We start from the raw sequence: 13995 nt of genomic DNA on the forward strand, positions 1-13995 counted from the left end.
TTTGATGAAATATATACTTCTCTCAAACTTTCAATTATTTTTTATTTTTGCCAGTCTTAATTATGATTAATTTTTTTCTGAGATTGTCAAAAATTTTGTAAGGAGGGAGGGATCCCAATTTTCTAATAGGATCCCTTATTTGCATAATAGTCAATTGGCCCAGCTGATCAACAATTGGGAGGTGTATTGACCCTTCTTTCAAAAACTTTGGTAGACCTTTTTTCAGTTATCTCAATTCTCAATGGCAAAGTCTTTTTTGTTAAAAGTATTGTCTTTGTTATTTTAGTACCAATATCAGTATCAATGCACGGATACCTTATTATCAAATGACGAAATTATGCAAACTAACAACAATACTGTAAGTTCATTTTGCTCATTAGTTGTTTGATGTAGGTGATTTTAACTGAATTTTTGTTCCTAAACAATGTCATTCTTTTAATGAAACAAAACAATGCCATTTAACAAAAGGATGTCATTGTTTTAATTATTAGAGAAAACGTTCACTTTTAAAAGTAATCCTAAACCCTAAGGTGCAGAATTGTTTAAACTGTAGTTTTTTTTTTTGAATTTAAAATTGAATATTAAAGTACATTAAATAACTATTGTAGCCTAATTATCATGGACAACAAGACCAAGAGCGATTTGATGAACCAGAACAAGGCATTGAACCAGAACAAGGCATTGAACCAGAACAAGGCATTGAACCAGAACAAGGCATTGGATCAGAACAAGACATTGGACCAGAACAAGACATTGGACCAGAACAAGACATTGAACCAGAACAAGACATTGGACCAGAACAAGACATTGGACCAGAACAAGACATTGACCCAGAACAAGGAATTGGATCAGAACAAGGCATTGACCCAGAACAAGGAATTGGATCAGGACAAGATGTTAGATCAAAAAAGGATACTGAACAAGGTAATAGGTTTTAAAAGCCCCTTAGATTTTAGGTTCAAATGACAAATCCATGGTTTTGAAATGCCTTTGAGAAGAAAAACCTGGAAAAACTTTAAATGTTATAGAAAACAGTAGAAAATGTTTAAAATATTTAGATTAATTTATTCCTTTAATCTTTTAGACACCAACGATAACAATGAAGAACAAAAGAACGAAAAGAAACAAAGAAAAGAAAAAGGCTACAAGAATGGCTACTCTCTCTTCTATGCAAACGTAGCGGTAAATATGAAGTTATTGAATTTTGATTCCGCTCACCAAAAAGTGAAGTGACTATTGGGCTTTTGTGTTTTGAAAAAAATTGAATTTGGCTTTTTGGAAATTACCCCCAGACATTATGACTTTTAACCCTTTCCCCTGGACAAGCATCAGTTGATCCCCTGGACAGAGCAGTTTTGCCACAAAAACAAGGTATATTTTGTAAATTTTTCACTACCCCCCACCCCCCCCCCCCCCCCCCGACAATATATCCTCCACTCAATGTTCATAAACTGTAATCCTTTTAATTTGTGCAGAAAAATCTTTTGAAGTTTTCAAAACTATAAGTGGAATTAAATATTCTTATTACATTTTTACAATGACACTCTTTTATGTTAGTCTATAGGTAAATTGGCTTGATGTTCAATATGCTCAGCAAAATTTCGTTTTATGCTTACCTATATGCTTAAAACTTCAACTTCGGGCTGGTGATTTACTTTGATTTCATGTAAATTTTGATTTAACATTGATTTGACTCAGTGTCAACAAAACATAGTTTTTCATTGAAGATGAATATTTAGATTTTGGAATTTTATTTTTTCCTGGAAGAAGTAAAGTTGTTCAAGATCTTTTTCATATGAGCTTTGGCATAACATACCTAATTAATTTTTACCCAATTTTCAGCCTCAATATGCTTCTTAAAAAGAGAACATGATGTAATAAATTGTAAACTTTAGATCTTTTAAACAGTATATTTTATTTATCTTCCCAACATTTATGTATTGAATGAATGTGAAATATACAATAAAACACAACAAAAACTATTTCGCTAATCAATAAAACTAGGCGTGTGTTCCTTACGACGTCCGAACCTTTTAGTAGGTCACCCGGTAATCTTAACGTATCGTTACCTTTTTAGTCTTGGCCTCTATACAAACGTTGGATATGACCTATTTGAGAGTTTGCCACTAAAGTTTCAATTTAAATTGAACAGAAACCCCAGTTACTTTTAGGTTCCAAATAAACGGGAGGGGGAGGGGGGGTCGGAAAATTTGCGAAATTTTAATAAACAGGGGGTACCTAATTGCCGGGGGAGGATGGAAATTGTACTTCTGAATACCCAAAAATAAGGTAAATATAAGCTAGTAATGGTCCTGGGTGGTTGGAAAATCTTCGAAAAATTAACAAGCGGATGGGGGGCGTTTATTTGGAACCTAAGAGTATCAAAAACTGTACATATGTGCGAGGCATTTTTACAAATTGGCAAATTTTCACCCTGATATTCTTATAAAAAAGTATATGCTAGGAGATTCTTTTATTGAAAAGTGAAACTGGAAAATAAGATAAAATTTCTATCAAAATGATGCTATCAACTTGTGGGCAAGGGGCTATTGCCATAATTAGTTTTTGAAAAATAAGTTGAAATATAATTATAAATGAATGTGAAATTTAAAAAAAATTATTTTTCAATTTTTATAGATTATTTTCTTTATTTTTCTTTGATAAAAATTTAGTTTTCGATCCCATAGTGCGTCCCGCTTTCTTTGGAACTTGTTCGTTGTTTTCCACATTCTGAGATAACTTATGTTTTCTCTTTCTTGAAGGGGCTACATCCTTATTAAAGGGATTGTTCTTTTTATTCATGCCTTTGACGACTGCTGTTCTACTCCCGTTCGCTTTTACTCTCCTCTTCGCGGCTTCGACTTGCACCTTTATCTTTCCTGATGTCTTTTTCGTCAGTTTAGTATTCAACTGAGATGTCATCTTTCTATAATGAGTAACACCACCAAATGAATGAAGTGAAGAGGTTAACTTCGATGTTTGTTTCTTGTATTTTTCCAAGCGATTGCGGAATTTCAAAATCCCCTGAATTAATTGGGTGTTCGTTTTATTATCTTCCAAAACTTCTGAAAATAATCGAGATATGTCATTGACAGCTTGCTCTCCATCCATAAACGAAGTGTGTTCTACGGATCTTCTAGCATCGACTAAAATAAGAAAAAGTATAAATGTTTATATCACGATTTGTAACATACGCGTAAGGGTTGAGAAAATTAAATGCGAATAACATCTCAGAGGAAGAGAATCGTCCCGAGCCTGATCTGAAAAAAATGATCCAATCTGAATCCAATCTAAAAGTATATACCTTGCTTATCTGCGTTTCTCTCTGTTTCAAGGATTGCTTTTGCATCGAGGCCGAGCGAATTGTCTAGGGAAATGTCACCAGCTCTGAAAAATTAAAATACAATATTCGATCTGTTTTTGTAGTGAAATGTTTTCTGTTCCACACTATTTCATAGAACTTTGGGAATTGACAACATGTCTCAATCAAAGCTTGCAAAGAAGAGTGAAAACGTATTATTTTATACCAGTTTTGCTAAAATATAAATGAATTATGTCGAGACCCATGAAGCCTGTCTCTTTTTGAAAACATGAAATAAAAAAGTTTTTAGTTGAGAATCCATTAAAAAGTACCTTTCTTCAAATCCACTTTGAACTGGCTGGTGAATGCTTTCGTAAAGTTCGTCTTCTAATACTTTGCCAATAGCAATGTATGAGCATTGTTTCCTATTTTCTGTGTCTAGATATGGAATAAAATTTTGGCTCTTTCCAATACGAGTCCATATGATATATTGATGCTTGCATGGTGTCCCATTTTGGCCAACTTCACACGCACACAAACCAATATTCATATCAACCAAGTAGGATAATTCTGGATTCGTGAAACTTGGCACTACGTACAAATCATCGGCCCGGGTGACAATTTTTTGTTCCACTATCTCCAACTCAGCAACAGGTGGTAATTTAAACCCAATCGCGGTCTTCTTATCCTTGGACTCTCCTTAGAGAAAAAATTATATCAAATAATAAGTAGATGAGGATAAGACTAGGCTTCTCGTTCTCAAAAGAAACTATACCTGAAAATTGTTAATTGTGAACCGGAGACAACGTTTATACTTTTTGAATAATACCTAATAAGATAGTCAATACCAATTTATCAAATCATGTCCGTGTAAGGTTTTGAAATAAAACACTCACCTTTGAATAACCTTTTACTGTAGATGCCATCGTAGCGGCCATTGGCAACACCTAGTAACTTGACCTTGTAATGATCCATGAATTCGATTACCAGTTTTTGTATTAACCCGTTGATGTTAATCTAAATCAGAAAAAAGTTAACTCTCATAAATTACCCAACGATTGCGTCGTAACCATCGCGTTATCGAGGAGGGTAAAAGATGATGCAAGTCTGTCTTTTTGCAAAATGTTACCAAGTGTTAAAAGATTTGGGTTTTGGGTTTATTTATTTTTCATTAGAAATGAATGAATTACCTCTTTCGTTCTACAAAGAATATTGTCCTTCAAGACAAGGAATTGAGATTCCACAAAATTGTTTGTGTTATTTCCACGAGTCAATAAACCTCTCCTGTACAAAAGACACCAGCGTTCTTTGTAGGCAAAAACTGTTTTTAAATATGCTTTGAGATTTTTGTATTTTTCACCATATAGCTCGTTGATTTCGGTGACAAAAGTTTCAAAGGAATCTTCATCTGTAGCGTATACAATTTTTCGGAACATGCACATGATCTCTAAATAAAAATAAGGTGTAATTCAAGACCCCTGTTTATTCAGGAACTGTTTTTTCTTACACTAAGTTTGACGCACAAAATTATCATTAAAAGTCACTTTCAAAATACGTTTCATTAAATCCGAATTTCTAATATAGGACATTCTAGAATAATTTAATACCTGGTCGATCCACTTGGAGAATAACGTGATTTTTATCAAAAAGCCATCTCCAAACTTGTTGCATGATATGGAACAGACATAGTAGCAATTTTGCGTTAGGCCAAACTGCGTGTAGAGCATCATACAACTCGTCACAGTTATCCGTCATTATGATACCAGGTCCGAAGGGGCTGCTATGGAAGGCGTAGGCTAAAAAGGAGAAAATGATGTAATTAAATGAATGAAAAATGATCTCAAGGATTCTTTCGTTGAGATTCATAGACATGTAATCCACCGACACTCTAGTCTTAAAATCGTGAACATTCTTTAAGAACATTCCAGATGATAAGACTGGAGCATCAGAGAACATTGTGTACATACTAAAACATAACATTTCTTACTTACGCTGGGGCATTATATTTCTTTCTGATTAAAGCTCTAATTTTGTTGTCTATAACATTCTAGATATTTTACTTTCTTCTGATTCATTTTCTAAATTATTCTTTGCACTGATTTAATATGAGTTTGAATAATAACCAGTATTGAAGGATAGTCTGAAATGGTCTGAAGCATAAAAATATCGATACTCAACACCTTGCACAATTAACGGTAAGCTTTAGTTTACCTGATAACAGATGTTCATAATTTTCTTACGCGCACGGTAAACCTCTAAAGGCGCTTGAAAATTATACATCTGAGGAAAATAGTCCTCCCGCGGAAAATTCTACAACAAGAATCTTGTTGTGCGCTGGAAAAATAACAACCGATACGGCGCCCTATTCATAAACACAATCGCGCAACTTTGTTGTCATTCCCAGTCGTTTTAGACGAACGCGGTCCTTACGATTTCGAGATTGCATATTCGTCAGATTGTTTGTTTTCACACATCCCTTTAGAGCTTCAGCGTGGTGTGCAGAAAACATTCACAATCTGATCTCAGGTTATGGAGAACATAATATGTAAAATATTTTTTGGGTTGACGAAATTAAGTTTAAAAACAGAAATAACGACGAGACTATTTATAATATCCCTTCAATTGCATTTTCTATTTTTGATATATGCTATAAAACAACTGATGATCGGTTATTGGATTAATTTTAGACTTTGGATAAACATCAAAACGGTAAAGAACGAAGTGTTGTCCTTCCATTGTTTCAGAGAACAATTGATATACAGGTTTTGCCTGCAAAGGACAACTGTTATGGCGGCTGAAAACATCATGAAATTACAAAATGAAGAAATTTCCCAACTGAAATCAAATGATGTGAACTTTCTTACAAAAGAAATCAAAGAAAGCCTGGAAACAAAGATGCGCATACTCGAGAAAAAGATAGAAACACAGATCGAGAACATCTTAAATCGAAAAGAAGCAAGAGGCGAAAGATGTTAGTTATGCTGAAGCTGTATCCAAACAGATGAATCAAAAATCAAATAAGGTGGAGAAAATAACTCGATGTGAAACAGTCGGCAAACAACAATCCACAGCATGTAACCTAATTTTCCATGGAATCAAAGAACATCTGGAGGATCCCAAGAATACAACGAAAATTTACGACGAGAAATTTATCAAGTACAGAATCCTTGGATTACAACTGGGTATCAAGGGCATAAAAACTATAAACACACAGAGGATTGGAGTATTCACGGAAGAGAGAGAGGAGGAAGGGAGGTATCGACCAGTCAAGGTAGTATTCGAAAATGAAGAAGACAAGAACAAAGTCTTGAGAGCCATCACGACATACAAAGGCCCTCCTTCATCCTATCGAGCAACAGAAGACCTCACAATTATTGAACGATTGGCAATCAAAGAATTGTGCAAGAGAGCACATGAGCTCAATGCTCAAATGAAAGACAAAAACATTCAATTTAAAGTCAGGGGAAGCCCCAGAACAAAACTTTACCTAAAGAAAATTGTAAGGGGGGGGGGTTTCATGGTTGGCGGAGGAGCGGAATCAGCCCTTTTTTCGGACGGAATGGCGGAATTTGGCGAAAAATTTAGACGGAATTACGGAAATTGGGTTCTCTGACGGAGACGGAAAATTAGACAATTTGCGGAATTTCGGAATTGGTAAAAGATATTCAAATTTTGCGGAATTTTCGACAAAAATATTGAATTTCAAAGGAATTTTCGGTGACGGAATTTTGGTTCAATTTAAGACGGTTTGACGGAAATTGGAGAAAAAATTGGCGGAATTGCGGAATCCGGTACCCCCTGAAACCCCCCCCCCTTGTAACAACAAGCGATTGTAAAAAGACAGTTCTTAGAGGCCCACGGCGTGCCTTGAACCTCAATCCTTTAATAAATAAATAAATAAAAAGTGCCTGATCAATGAAGCAACTTCACAATAAGTCCAGAAAACCCAATTTTAGTCAGCTTTTAGCCCAAATATTTGCTTTCTTCGAAAATCGGGCTCCGTCACTTTTTGGGTACTGTCATTTTACATCACTATGCAAAAAATTAGAAAAAACAATGAACCAATCCTGAGAAAAGGTGGTAACAGACGAACAGACCGACGGACGAACAAAGGTTAAATTAAAGGACCTCCGAGGTAGGTCCAAAAGAAAGAAAGTTTCTATCATTTAGATTTACCATTGAAGTCACAAATATTGTACAAAACAAATATATAAGAATGTTCCTTCGTCTTTGCTGTATAATATTTACTCTATTGTATTACTCACTTTTGTGTTTTGTTTGTTTTCTAGAGAAAACGTTTTGCTTTTGTCTGAGCTTACTTGTCTGAAATATTCAGTTTTTGAGATGGTAAAAAATCAATAAAGCCCATGGGTAAGGCAATATGTGCTGCGTGAAAACAAAAAAAAAAGTACTTGATAGATTTAATCCTTTATTCTACACGCTTTTTTTATAAGAATACACTTTATAAGAATGTCCATGATGAAAATGGCCAAAAAATTAAGAATATGGTAAGAATATCACCATCATGGAATTTAGCAACTGAACCTAAGAATGGCATTTTTAATGCATTTTGACCTGTAGATTGCCAATTTCGATCTTAACTTAAGAATACCGTAATAATTTTTTTGAATGATTTTTGCCAAAAAGTTAAGAATATCCATGATGAAATGAAAAAAAACACCATTCTTATAAAAAATAGCGTGTATCACCATCTTGGAAAAGTTTGTAGACTATCACCAATTATCGGTTATCTAACCGATTTCAAACCAAACATCATAGAGATTCATATCTCCTTCCTTGGAGAACTTACCTGATAACAGATGTTCATAATTTTCTTACGCGCACGGTAAACCTCTAAAGGCGCTTGAAAATTATACATCTGAGGAAAATAGTCCTCCCGCGGAAAATTCTACAACAAGAATCTTGTTGTGCGCTGGAAAAATAACAACCGATACGGCGCCCTATTCATAAACACAATCGCGCAACTTTGTTGTCATTCCCAGTCGTTTTAGACGAACGCGGTCCTTACGATTTCGAGATTGCATATTCGTCAGATTGTTTGTTTTCACACATCCCTTTAGAGCTTCAGCGTGGTGTGCAGAAAACATTCACAATCTGATCTCAGGTTAGCTTTAGTAGGATACATCAACTCACCAATAGTGACACTATTAATTTCATTAAAGTAAGAAGTCAATATACAAATATATACTGTTTTTCTAATACCTGGTAACAGTGATGAATACATTTCAAAAGCCCTTGTTAGTGTTTCCGTTGTTTCATCACTAGTGACAATAATCCCAAGTGGCAGTGCACCAACAAATGAATGAGTGACAATCACAAAAACCCGCAAATCAAACTCTTCCATTCCACCACTTGAATCAATGAAAACGAGTTCTCCAGAATTCTGAATCTACAAAACAGAAATAGAATACCTTAAGGGAAGAAATTTTCGCGAGAAGAAATTTTCGCGGAATTTAATTTCGCGAATCAGAGTTTCAAAATGGCAAATTTCGCGGAATTTAATTTCGCGAATGAGCCGATTTCAAAAGTTTCACGGAATTTAATTTCGCGATTAAGAAGAAGTTATCAACTTAAATTAACTTTTAACCATCACGGAGTTATTTATATTTGTTTATATTTGATAAGAAATACACGTTATAATGCTTAAAAATCAATTGTGTCCATATTTTTTGGTAATACCAGGTCAAAAACAACAAAATAAAAGAAGAAGAAAAAAAATCGAATTTCGCGGAATTTAATTTCGCGATTTAACAATTTTGGTGTGTTTCGCGGAATTTAATTTCGCGAATTACACCCAAATTCGCGAAATTAAATTCCGCGAAAATTTCTTCCGCGAAAATTTCTTCTCGCGAAAATTTCTTCCCTTAAGGTATAACAATCTTGAGGAACAAAGTAATTGTTAAAGGGATAATTAGTTTTTTTATATTTGGCCTTACGGATACCTTCTATGGCCCTGGTAAAAACCTCCCAATTTTTTGAGCTGAATATGTGATAGGTACATGGGTACAAGCCACTGTCATTTAAAATGATAGAGGGGAATCCATAAAATAAAAGAACAATCAATATAGATTATATATAAATTATAAGAAACAAATAGAAAAAATAGATAGCAATAATGCACTTTATTCTAAAGAAAAACATACAATGAAATTACCGTTTTGTGAACTCTAAGCATAAGACTTGTGATGATAACCAGAATAAAAGGGTCACCTTCACTGGCATTAAACTTTTGAAACTGGATAATTGAATCTGGTTCTTCAATTTGCAAGTTTTCAACAATACCTAAATTTGGAAATAATTAGGAATGTTTTACTTTTTATTCCTTGCTTTAATTGTTGCACTAAATACAATGATGATAGTGAATAGTGAGGGCTGTACTAAGAAATATTGCACAAGGTCAAGTCTAATACACCACTAAAATAAGTGGTCAATTTTGTATCTGTTAACTGTTTCCTTTTAAGCTTTAAACCCATACTAATTTGCATTTCATGAAAGTCATGAAAAATTCTTAGTTTTTAAATGAGACTTCCAAATCTTGAAGAAGCATTCTTTCAATATTCCTTTAAGCCCATGATGATGGCAAAATTAACTTTTCTAGATCCTAGTATACTCACTGTTTAGAATATCAAACATTGATTCCATATCCTTGGTACCAAATTTCATCCTATGATACTCTGTGTACAGCTGGTTGTAATCTGTACGACGAGGAAAGTGCGATCTGTTGGAGACATACTTGTGTAGTTCAGTTTCATCCGAGCAAGCTTCCTTTGCCAACCTCCAAATCTCACGATAAGCCAGGCCTGGAGTGAAGCCTTTATCAAAAAGGTCAAATATATTTGTCCTTGTAGTTTTATGAATGTCTTGATATGATAAAGCTTGCAAGGACTTTGTGGGGTGGTTATGATTCCATTCCATTTCCAAGTCGCAGTTTAGATGTATTGTTTCATCCGATTTGAACTTTAGAGCCAGAGTAAAAGGACATTCTGTATTCCGAAATCGTTTAGAGGGATTTTGTTTCTTGATTTTGTTGCCATTCATTGTGCCTTGGTACCTGGTTTTGAAATGACATCTAAGATACACCATTTCTCTGTAAATATTGTTTTTACTCAGATTTTTTTTTGTTGATGAAATTCTGAGAGTCTCGTTAGTTTTTTCATTGTATAGTTTCATGAACTGTTGTACATCACTAATCCTAACCATAACACTAGCTTTGAATTTCTTAACTGATCCTTGGACATCAACTATCTTGAAGTCTACGGATGGTAATTTTTCAGCAAGAGTTTCATTCAATTCTTGTGTGTTTCTAACATTGATGAATGTGGAACGCAATTGCGCAATGTCCATTTTCTGAAGATAATTGCTTATTATATGATTTATTTAACATTTGTTATCATAATATAACGTTTTTAGATACATCTAGAATGAGATTATTTAGGTGTTGTTTATAAGAGCTTTTTGTAAAATAATGATCAGTTAACAAAACATGGCATAAATATATAGATCATATTAAGATTTATTTCAACACAGCTCAAAAAGTCAAACATCTCAACCTACCTAAATATACCAACAACTAATCAAAAGTAGCAAAAGCTACCTTTTTCTTCCTTATACAGACTTTACCGAACTTTATTCCTAGGCTTCTTGGTCCACCATGTTTGTTTATGTTTTTTTTGGCTGAGTCAGCAGAATTCATTCTGACTTTTCTGAGAAGCGCACGGAGATAAAGTTTCGGATGCTTCCGACCATCAAAGATGCTGTCGACCGTATACGGAAAAAAAATTTGCCTCGTCGATCGTTAGGTCATTCCGGATCTCAACCAGGGAATTCTTGTGTCTCTCCTCCTTTTCTTTCAAGATGGTATACTTTCCTTTGTTGTCATTTCCTCTAAACTCTTTTCGTTGGGTTATTATGTTCTCAGTCAGTTCCTTGGATACTTTCTTTGAATTTTCAAATTCATAATCAGCAATTTCGGAAAGGATTGGTATACCCAGACCCCCATATCGTACTGGCAGGGCAAGAAGTCTGCGTTCAACTTGGCTACAATGATGACCCTCTGTAAGGGCAGGAATCAAATAATTGTCTATGGCATGGTCTAAAGGTGTCAAATACTGCTGAATGTCCTCAAGTACTCTGAGATGAAAAGTAAATTTATGTACAAACCCACCCACAAATGCACTATAAGCACATTGAGGTTGAGACTTTGCGATGTCACTTAGGGTCTTGATCTGGTCAACCCATTTCGATATAAGATCCTTGATGTAGTTTGCTTTGTGGGCTTCATCACCGATAGTACCTCCTAGATATTTTCTACCTGAACAAGTGATCTTGACTTCTGTTTCAGAAAAAATTTGCTTGGCTTCGTTCATTTTACCATCGTCCTTCACAATAAGCCACGATTTGGAGGCTTTCGGATAATATCCAAAGAGTGGGCCAAGATGAACTATTGCATTCCACCATAATACGAGATCGTGTAGTTTGCCAGCTCCAGCAAGGTCGTCAGCAAATGCAACACTTTTTACGGGAACTTCTTTCAAATGTTCCTGTAGAAGTTCCTGGAAGGGAAGAAGACCAATCGCGTAGGTAGGCATTGCCAAAGGGTCTCCTTGTGTAGTGCCTTCTTCTGATTTTATTTCCATTCCTCCGTCGACGAAGAGACGTGATTTTCGAGAATAGCAGTTCCTAACATAGGTTGACAGGGTTGGGCATAGCGATTGAATGTTGTGGAGAAAAGCTTTGCGGTTGATCGAATTAAAGGCGTTTGATGCATCAACTAGGAGGATAGCGTCCGTGTTTTCCTCCTCCTCTTCCATCTTTTTGCCGCCCATTTCGCACGCCCTCGTGTTACGATTTTTACGGCAACGATAATCATTCTTATTTATAAAACAATCGGTGAAAGAGATGGTCGCTCGGCCCGCGTGAATTTGTACAACAGACAAATGAACTTCCATGTACCCGCTTTATTTATTTCACATATATGATAGAGTGGAAATTGTTGAAACAAATCGGCCACAAGACTTCCAAATATTTCTTTTGATCACTTTTCACGAAGGCTTCGAAGCAGGGAATCTACACTATGCTGAAATATCTGTAATTATCCTGGCGATCTTTAGCAATAACTTACTATATCTTCGACGAGCACCACCACACTTGGCATTCAACTGTTCAGTCACCTTAGATTCTTCCAATCCATACTTGTTCTTGCCCAGTTCTAACAAATCAAAACCAAATCAGGTTAGTTATAAACTTCTTCATTTCTATTTGTACTGTTTGCGAGAGCAAGGAAAAATCGTATTTGCTGTATGTTTCTCAAAACTCATAAAGTGTACACTTCAAAAACTTTCATATTAAAAAAGGTGGATAAATTAATTAGAAAAACAGCTTTATAAAGTGTACGTAGATTATCCCTTTCCCCCCATGCATGCCTGTATGCTTTACCAAGCATCCTCTCTCATAGTTAAGAACTGTCTGGTACTTTTTGAATGGTGTCTCCGCAAATATAGGTTCTTGACTGAATATTTTTAAATTTTTCCACCACCGACGGAAATCAAATTTTGCCAAAATTAATTTTTTCCCTGAAGGTATCAAGAAAGTTAACCTTTAAAGGAAACTTTTTTTGGTGAGAACTAATTTTAACATTTTAACAAACGACTAATTCTAATTTTTTTCTTTTGGCGATAACTTATTTTGGCAAATTTCGAGTTCGCTCTCCAATTTTGTCAAAATAAGTATGGTATAAAAGATGAAGAAGTCTTATTCTACTTACCTAAAAGATCGGCAACAATTTTTTTGTTCAATGCTGGCTTTGACTTTCTAGTCTTTTTGTTTTCCTTGCCTTGTGCTGACGACCTTAAAGTTTTAAGTGAAACATTTAGTACTTTCTTTGCCCTACTAATTACTCCTAGATGCTCGATGTTCATGATGTGATGTTTTTATTTTTTGATTTCAAAACATCTGGCTGAATTTACAAAACGGCACTCGAAATTAATGGGCCATTCCAGAATTCGTCTGTAACCAGGGGACGGACAACACAGGATTTTAGAGGGTAAAAAAGTCTTTTATCAGACTGTGCGTGTAACTAATAAAATTCAAAATTTCCAAGGCCATTGAATTAAAAAATGTGGAATTTCAGATGCTTTTTGCAAAAGTATATACATGGATTTTTATCAGAATTCTCGACCACCACTTGAAAATAAAAATTATTTCCGAAGCTAGAAAAAATTAAAAAATGCGTTTTGTCTGACACCGGGTAACAAAAATTTTCTGGAATGGCCCAATGTGACGGAAAACAAGAATAAATGTTCCTTGTTTGACTTGTAACAGAGTTAAACTGGAAGAGTCTATTTTTTATAAGAAAGAAATTGTTTTCTTACTTCCTCAAAGTTTTCTCGTCGAAGTATTTCTTGACGATGGTATTGAAAACCGGTGTCCATTTTTGATATTTATCGCTCTTCCTTTTCAACACTTTTATTTCTGCCACCGTCAACTTAACATGGTTCGTCATTGGGAGTATCATTTCTTGCTAAAGGTTTGTAAAGTTATGAAAATAAATCTGTAGTTAGACTGAGCAGGACTGAGTGCTTGGTTCCGGTAAGTGTTTGAGATACCTTAGGGGGATTAATTTTTGCGGGGACTTATTTTCGCGAGACATAAAAATTAACATTTCACTAATCAGC

General features: G+C 34.9%; 2 protein-coding genes and 1 long non-coding RNA gene across 3 annotated transcripts; 1 reads left to right on the top strand and 2 right to left on the bottom strand.

Annotated features, from left to right (window-relative positions):
- The first annotated feature begins 438 nt into the window (after window positions 1-438).
- LOC136813786 (annexin A7-like) lies at window positions 439-1233 on the top strand. Its single transcript, XM_067070278.1, has 3 exons — window positions 439-453; window positions 609-924; window positions 1085-1233. Exons 1-3 carry the CDS (start codon window positions 439-441, stop codon window positions 1231-1233), a joined length of 480 nt encoding a protein of 159 aa, XP_066926379.1.
- A 1398-nt stretch (window positions 1234-2631) lies between these two features.
- On the bottom strand, window positions 2632-10666 carry LOC136813787 (uncharacterized). Its single transcript, XM_067070279.1, has 9 exons — window positions 9937-10666; window positions 9477-9604; window positions 8525-8711; window positions 4909-5097; window positions 4492-4748; window positions 4198-4318; window positions 3634-4000; window positions 3305-3387; window positions 2632-3146 (listed from the first exon to the last, which is right to left on the bottom strand). The coding sequence occupies exons 1-9, from the start codon at window positions 10664-10666 to the stop codon at window positions 2632-2634; spliced, it is 2577 nt and encodes an 858-aa protein (XP_066926380.1).
- A 1717-nt stretch (window positions 10667-12383) lies between these two features.
- On the bottom strand, window positions 12384-13757 carry LOC136813785 (uncharacterized). The gene is made up of 3 exons (XR_010847549.1): window positions 13693-13757; window positions 13086-13168; window positions 12384-12530 (listed from the first exon to the last, which is right to left on the bottom strand). It is a non-coding gene; the product is annotated as an uncharacterized lncRNA (long non-coding RNA).
- Between the last annotated feature and the right edge of the window lie 238 nt (window positions 13758-13995).

Source organism: Clytia hemisphaerica, unplaced genomic scaffold (assembly GCF_902728285.1).
Source record: "Clytia hemisphaerica strain Z4C2 unplaced genomic scaffold, Clytia hemisphaerica genome assembly, whole genome shotgun sequence".
Taxonomy (NCBI): Eukaryota; Metazoa; Cnidaria; class Hydrozoa; order Leptothecata; family Clytiidae; genus Clytia; species Clytia hemisphaerica.

Bases quoted from the DNA above. Each gene is read 5' to 3' on its own strand.
- LOC136813787 (XM_067070279.1), bottom strand. From the start codon at position 10,666: ATGGACATTGCGCAATTGCGTTCCACATTCATCAATGTTAGAAACACA. The intron at 8,712-9,476 runs GTAATTTCATTG...TCTGTTTTGTAG, and splicing joins TGCTTAGAGTTCACAAAACG to ATTCAGAATTCTGGAGAACT. The intron at 4,001-4,197 runs GTGAGTGTTTTA...TTTTTCTCTAAG, and splicing joins CAGTAAAAGGTTATTCAAAG to GAGAGTCCAAGGATAAGAAG.
- LOC136813786 (XM_067070278.1), top strand. The intron at 925-1,084 runs GTAATAGGTTTT...TTAATCTTTTAG, and splicing joins AAAAAAGGATACTGAACAAG to ACACCAACGATAACAATGAA.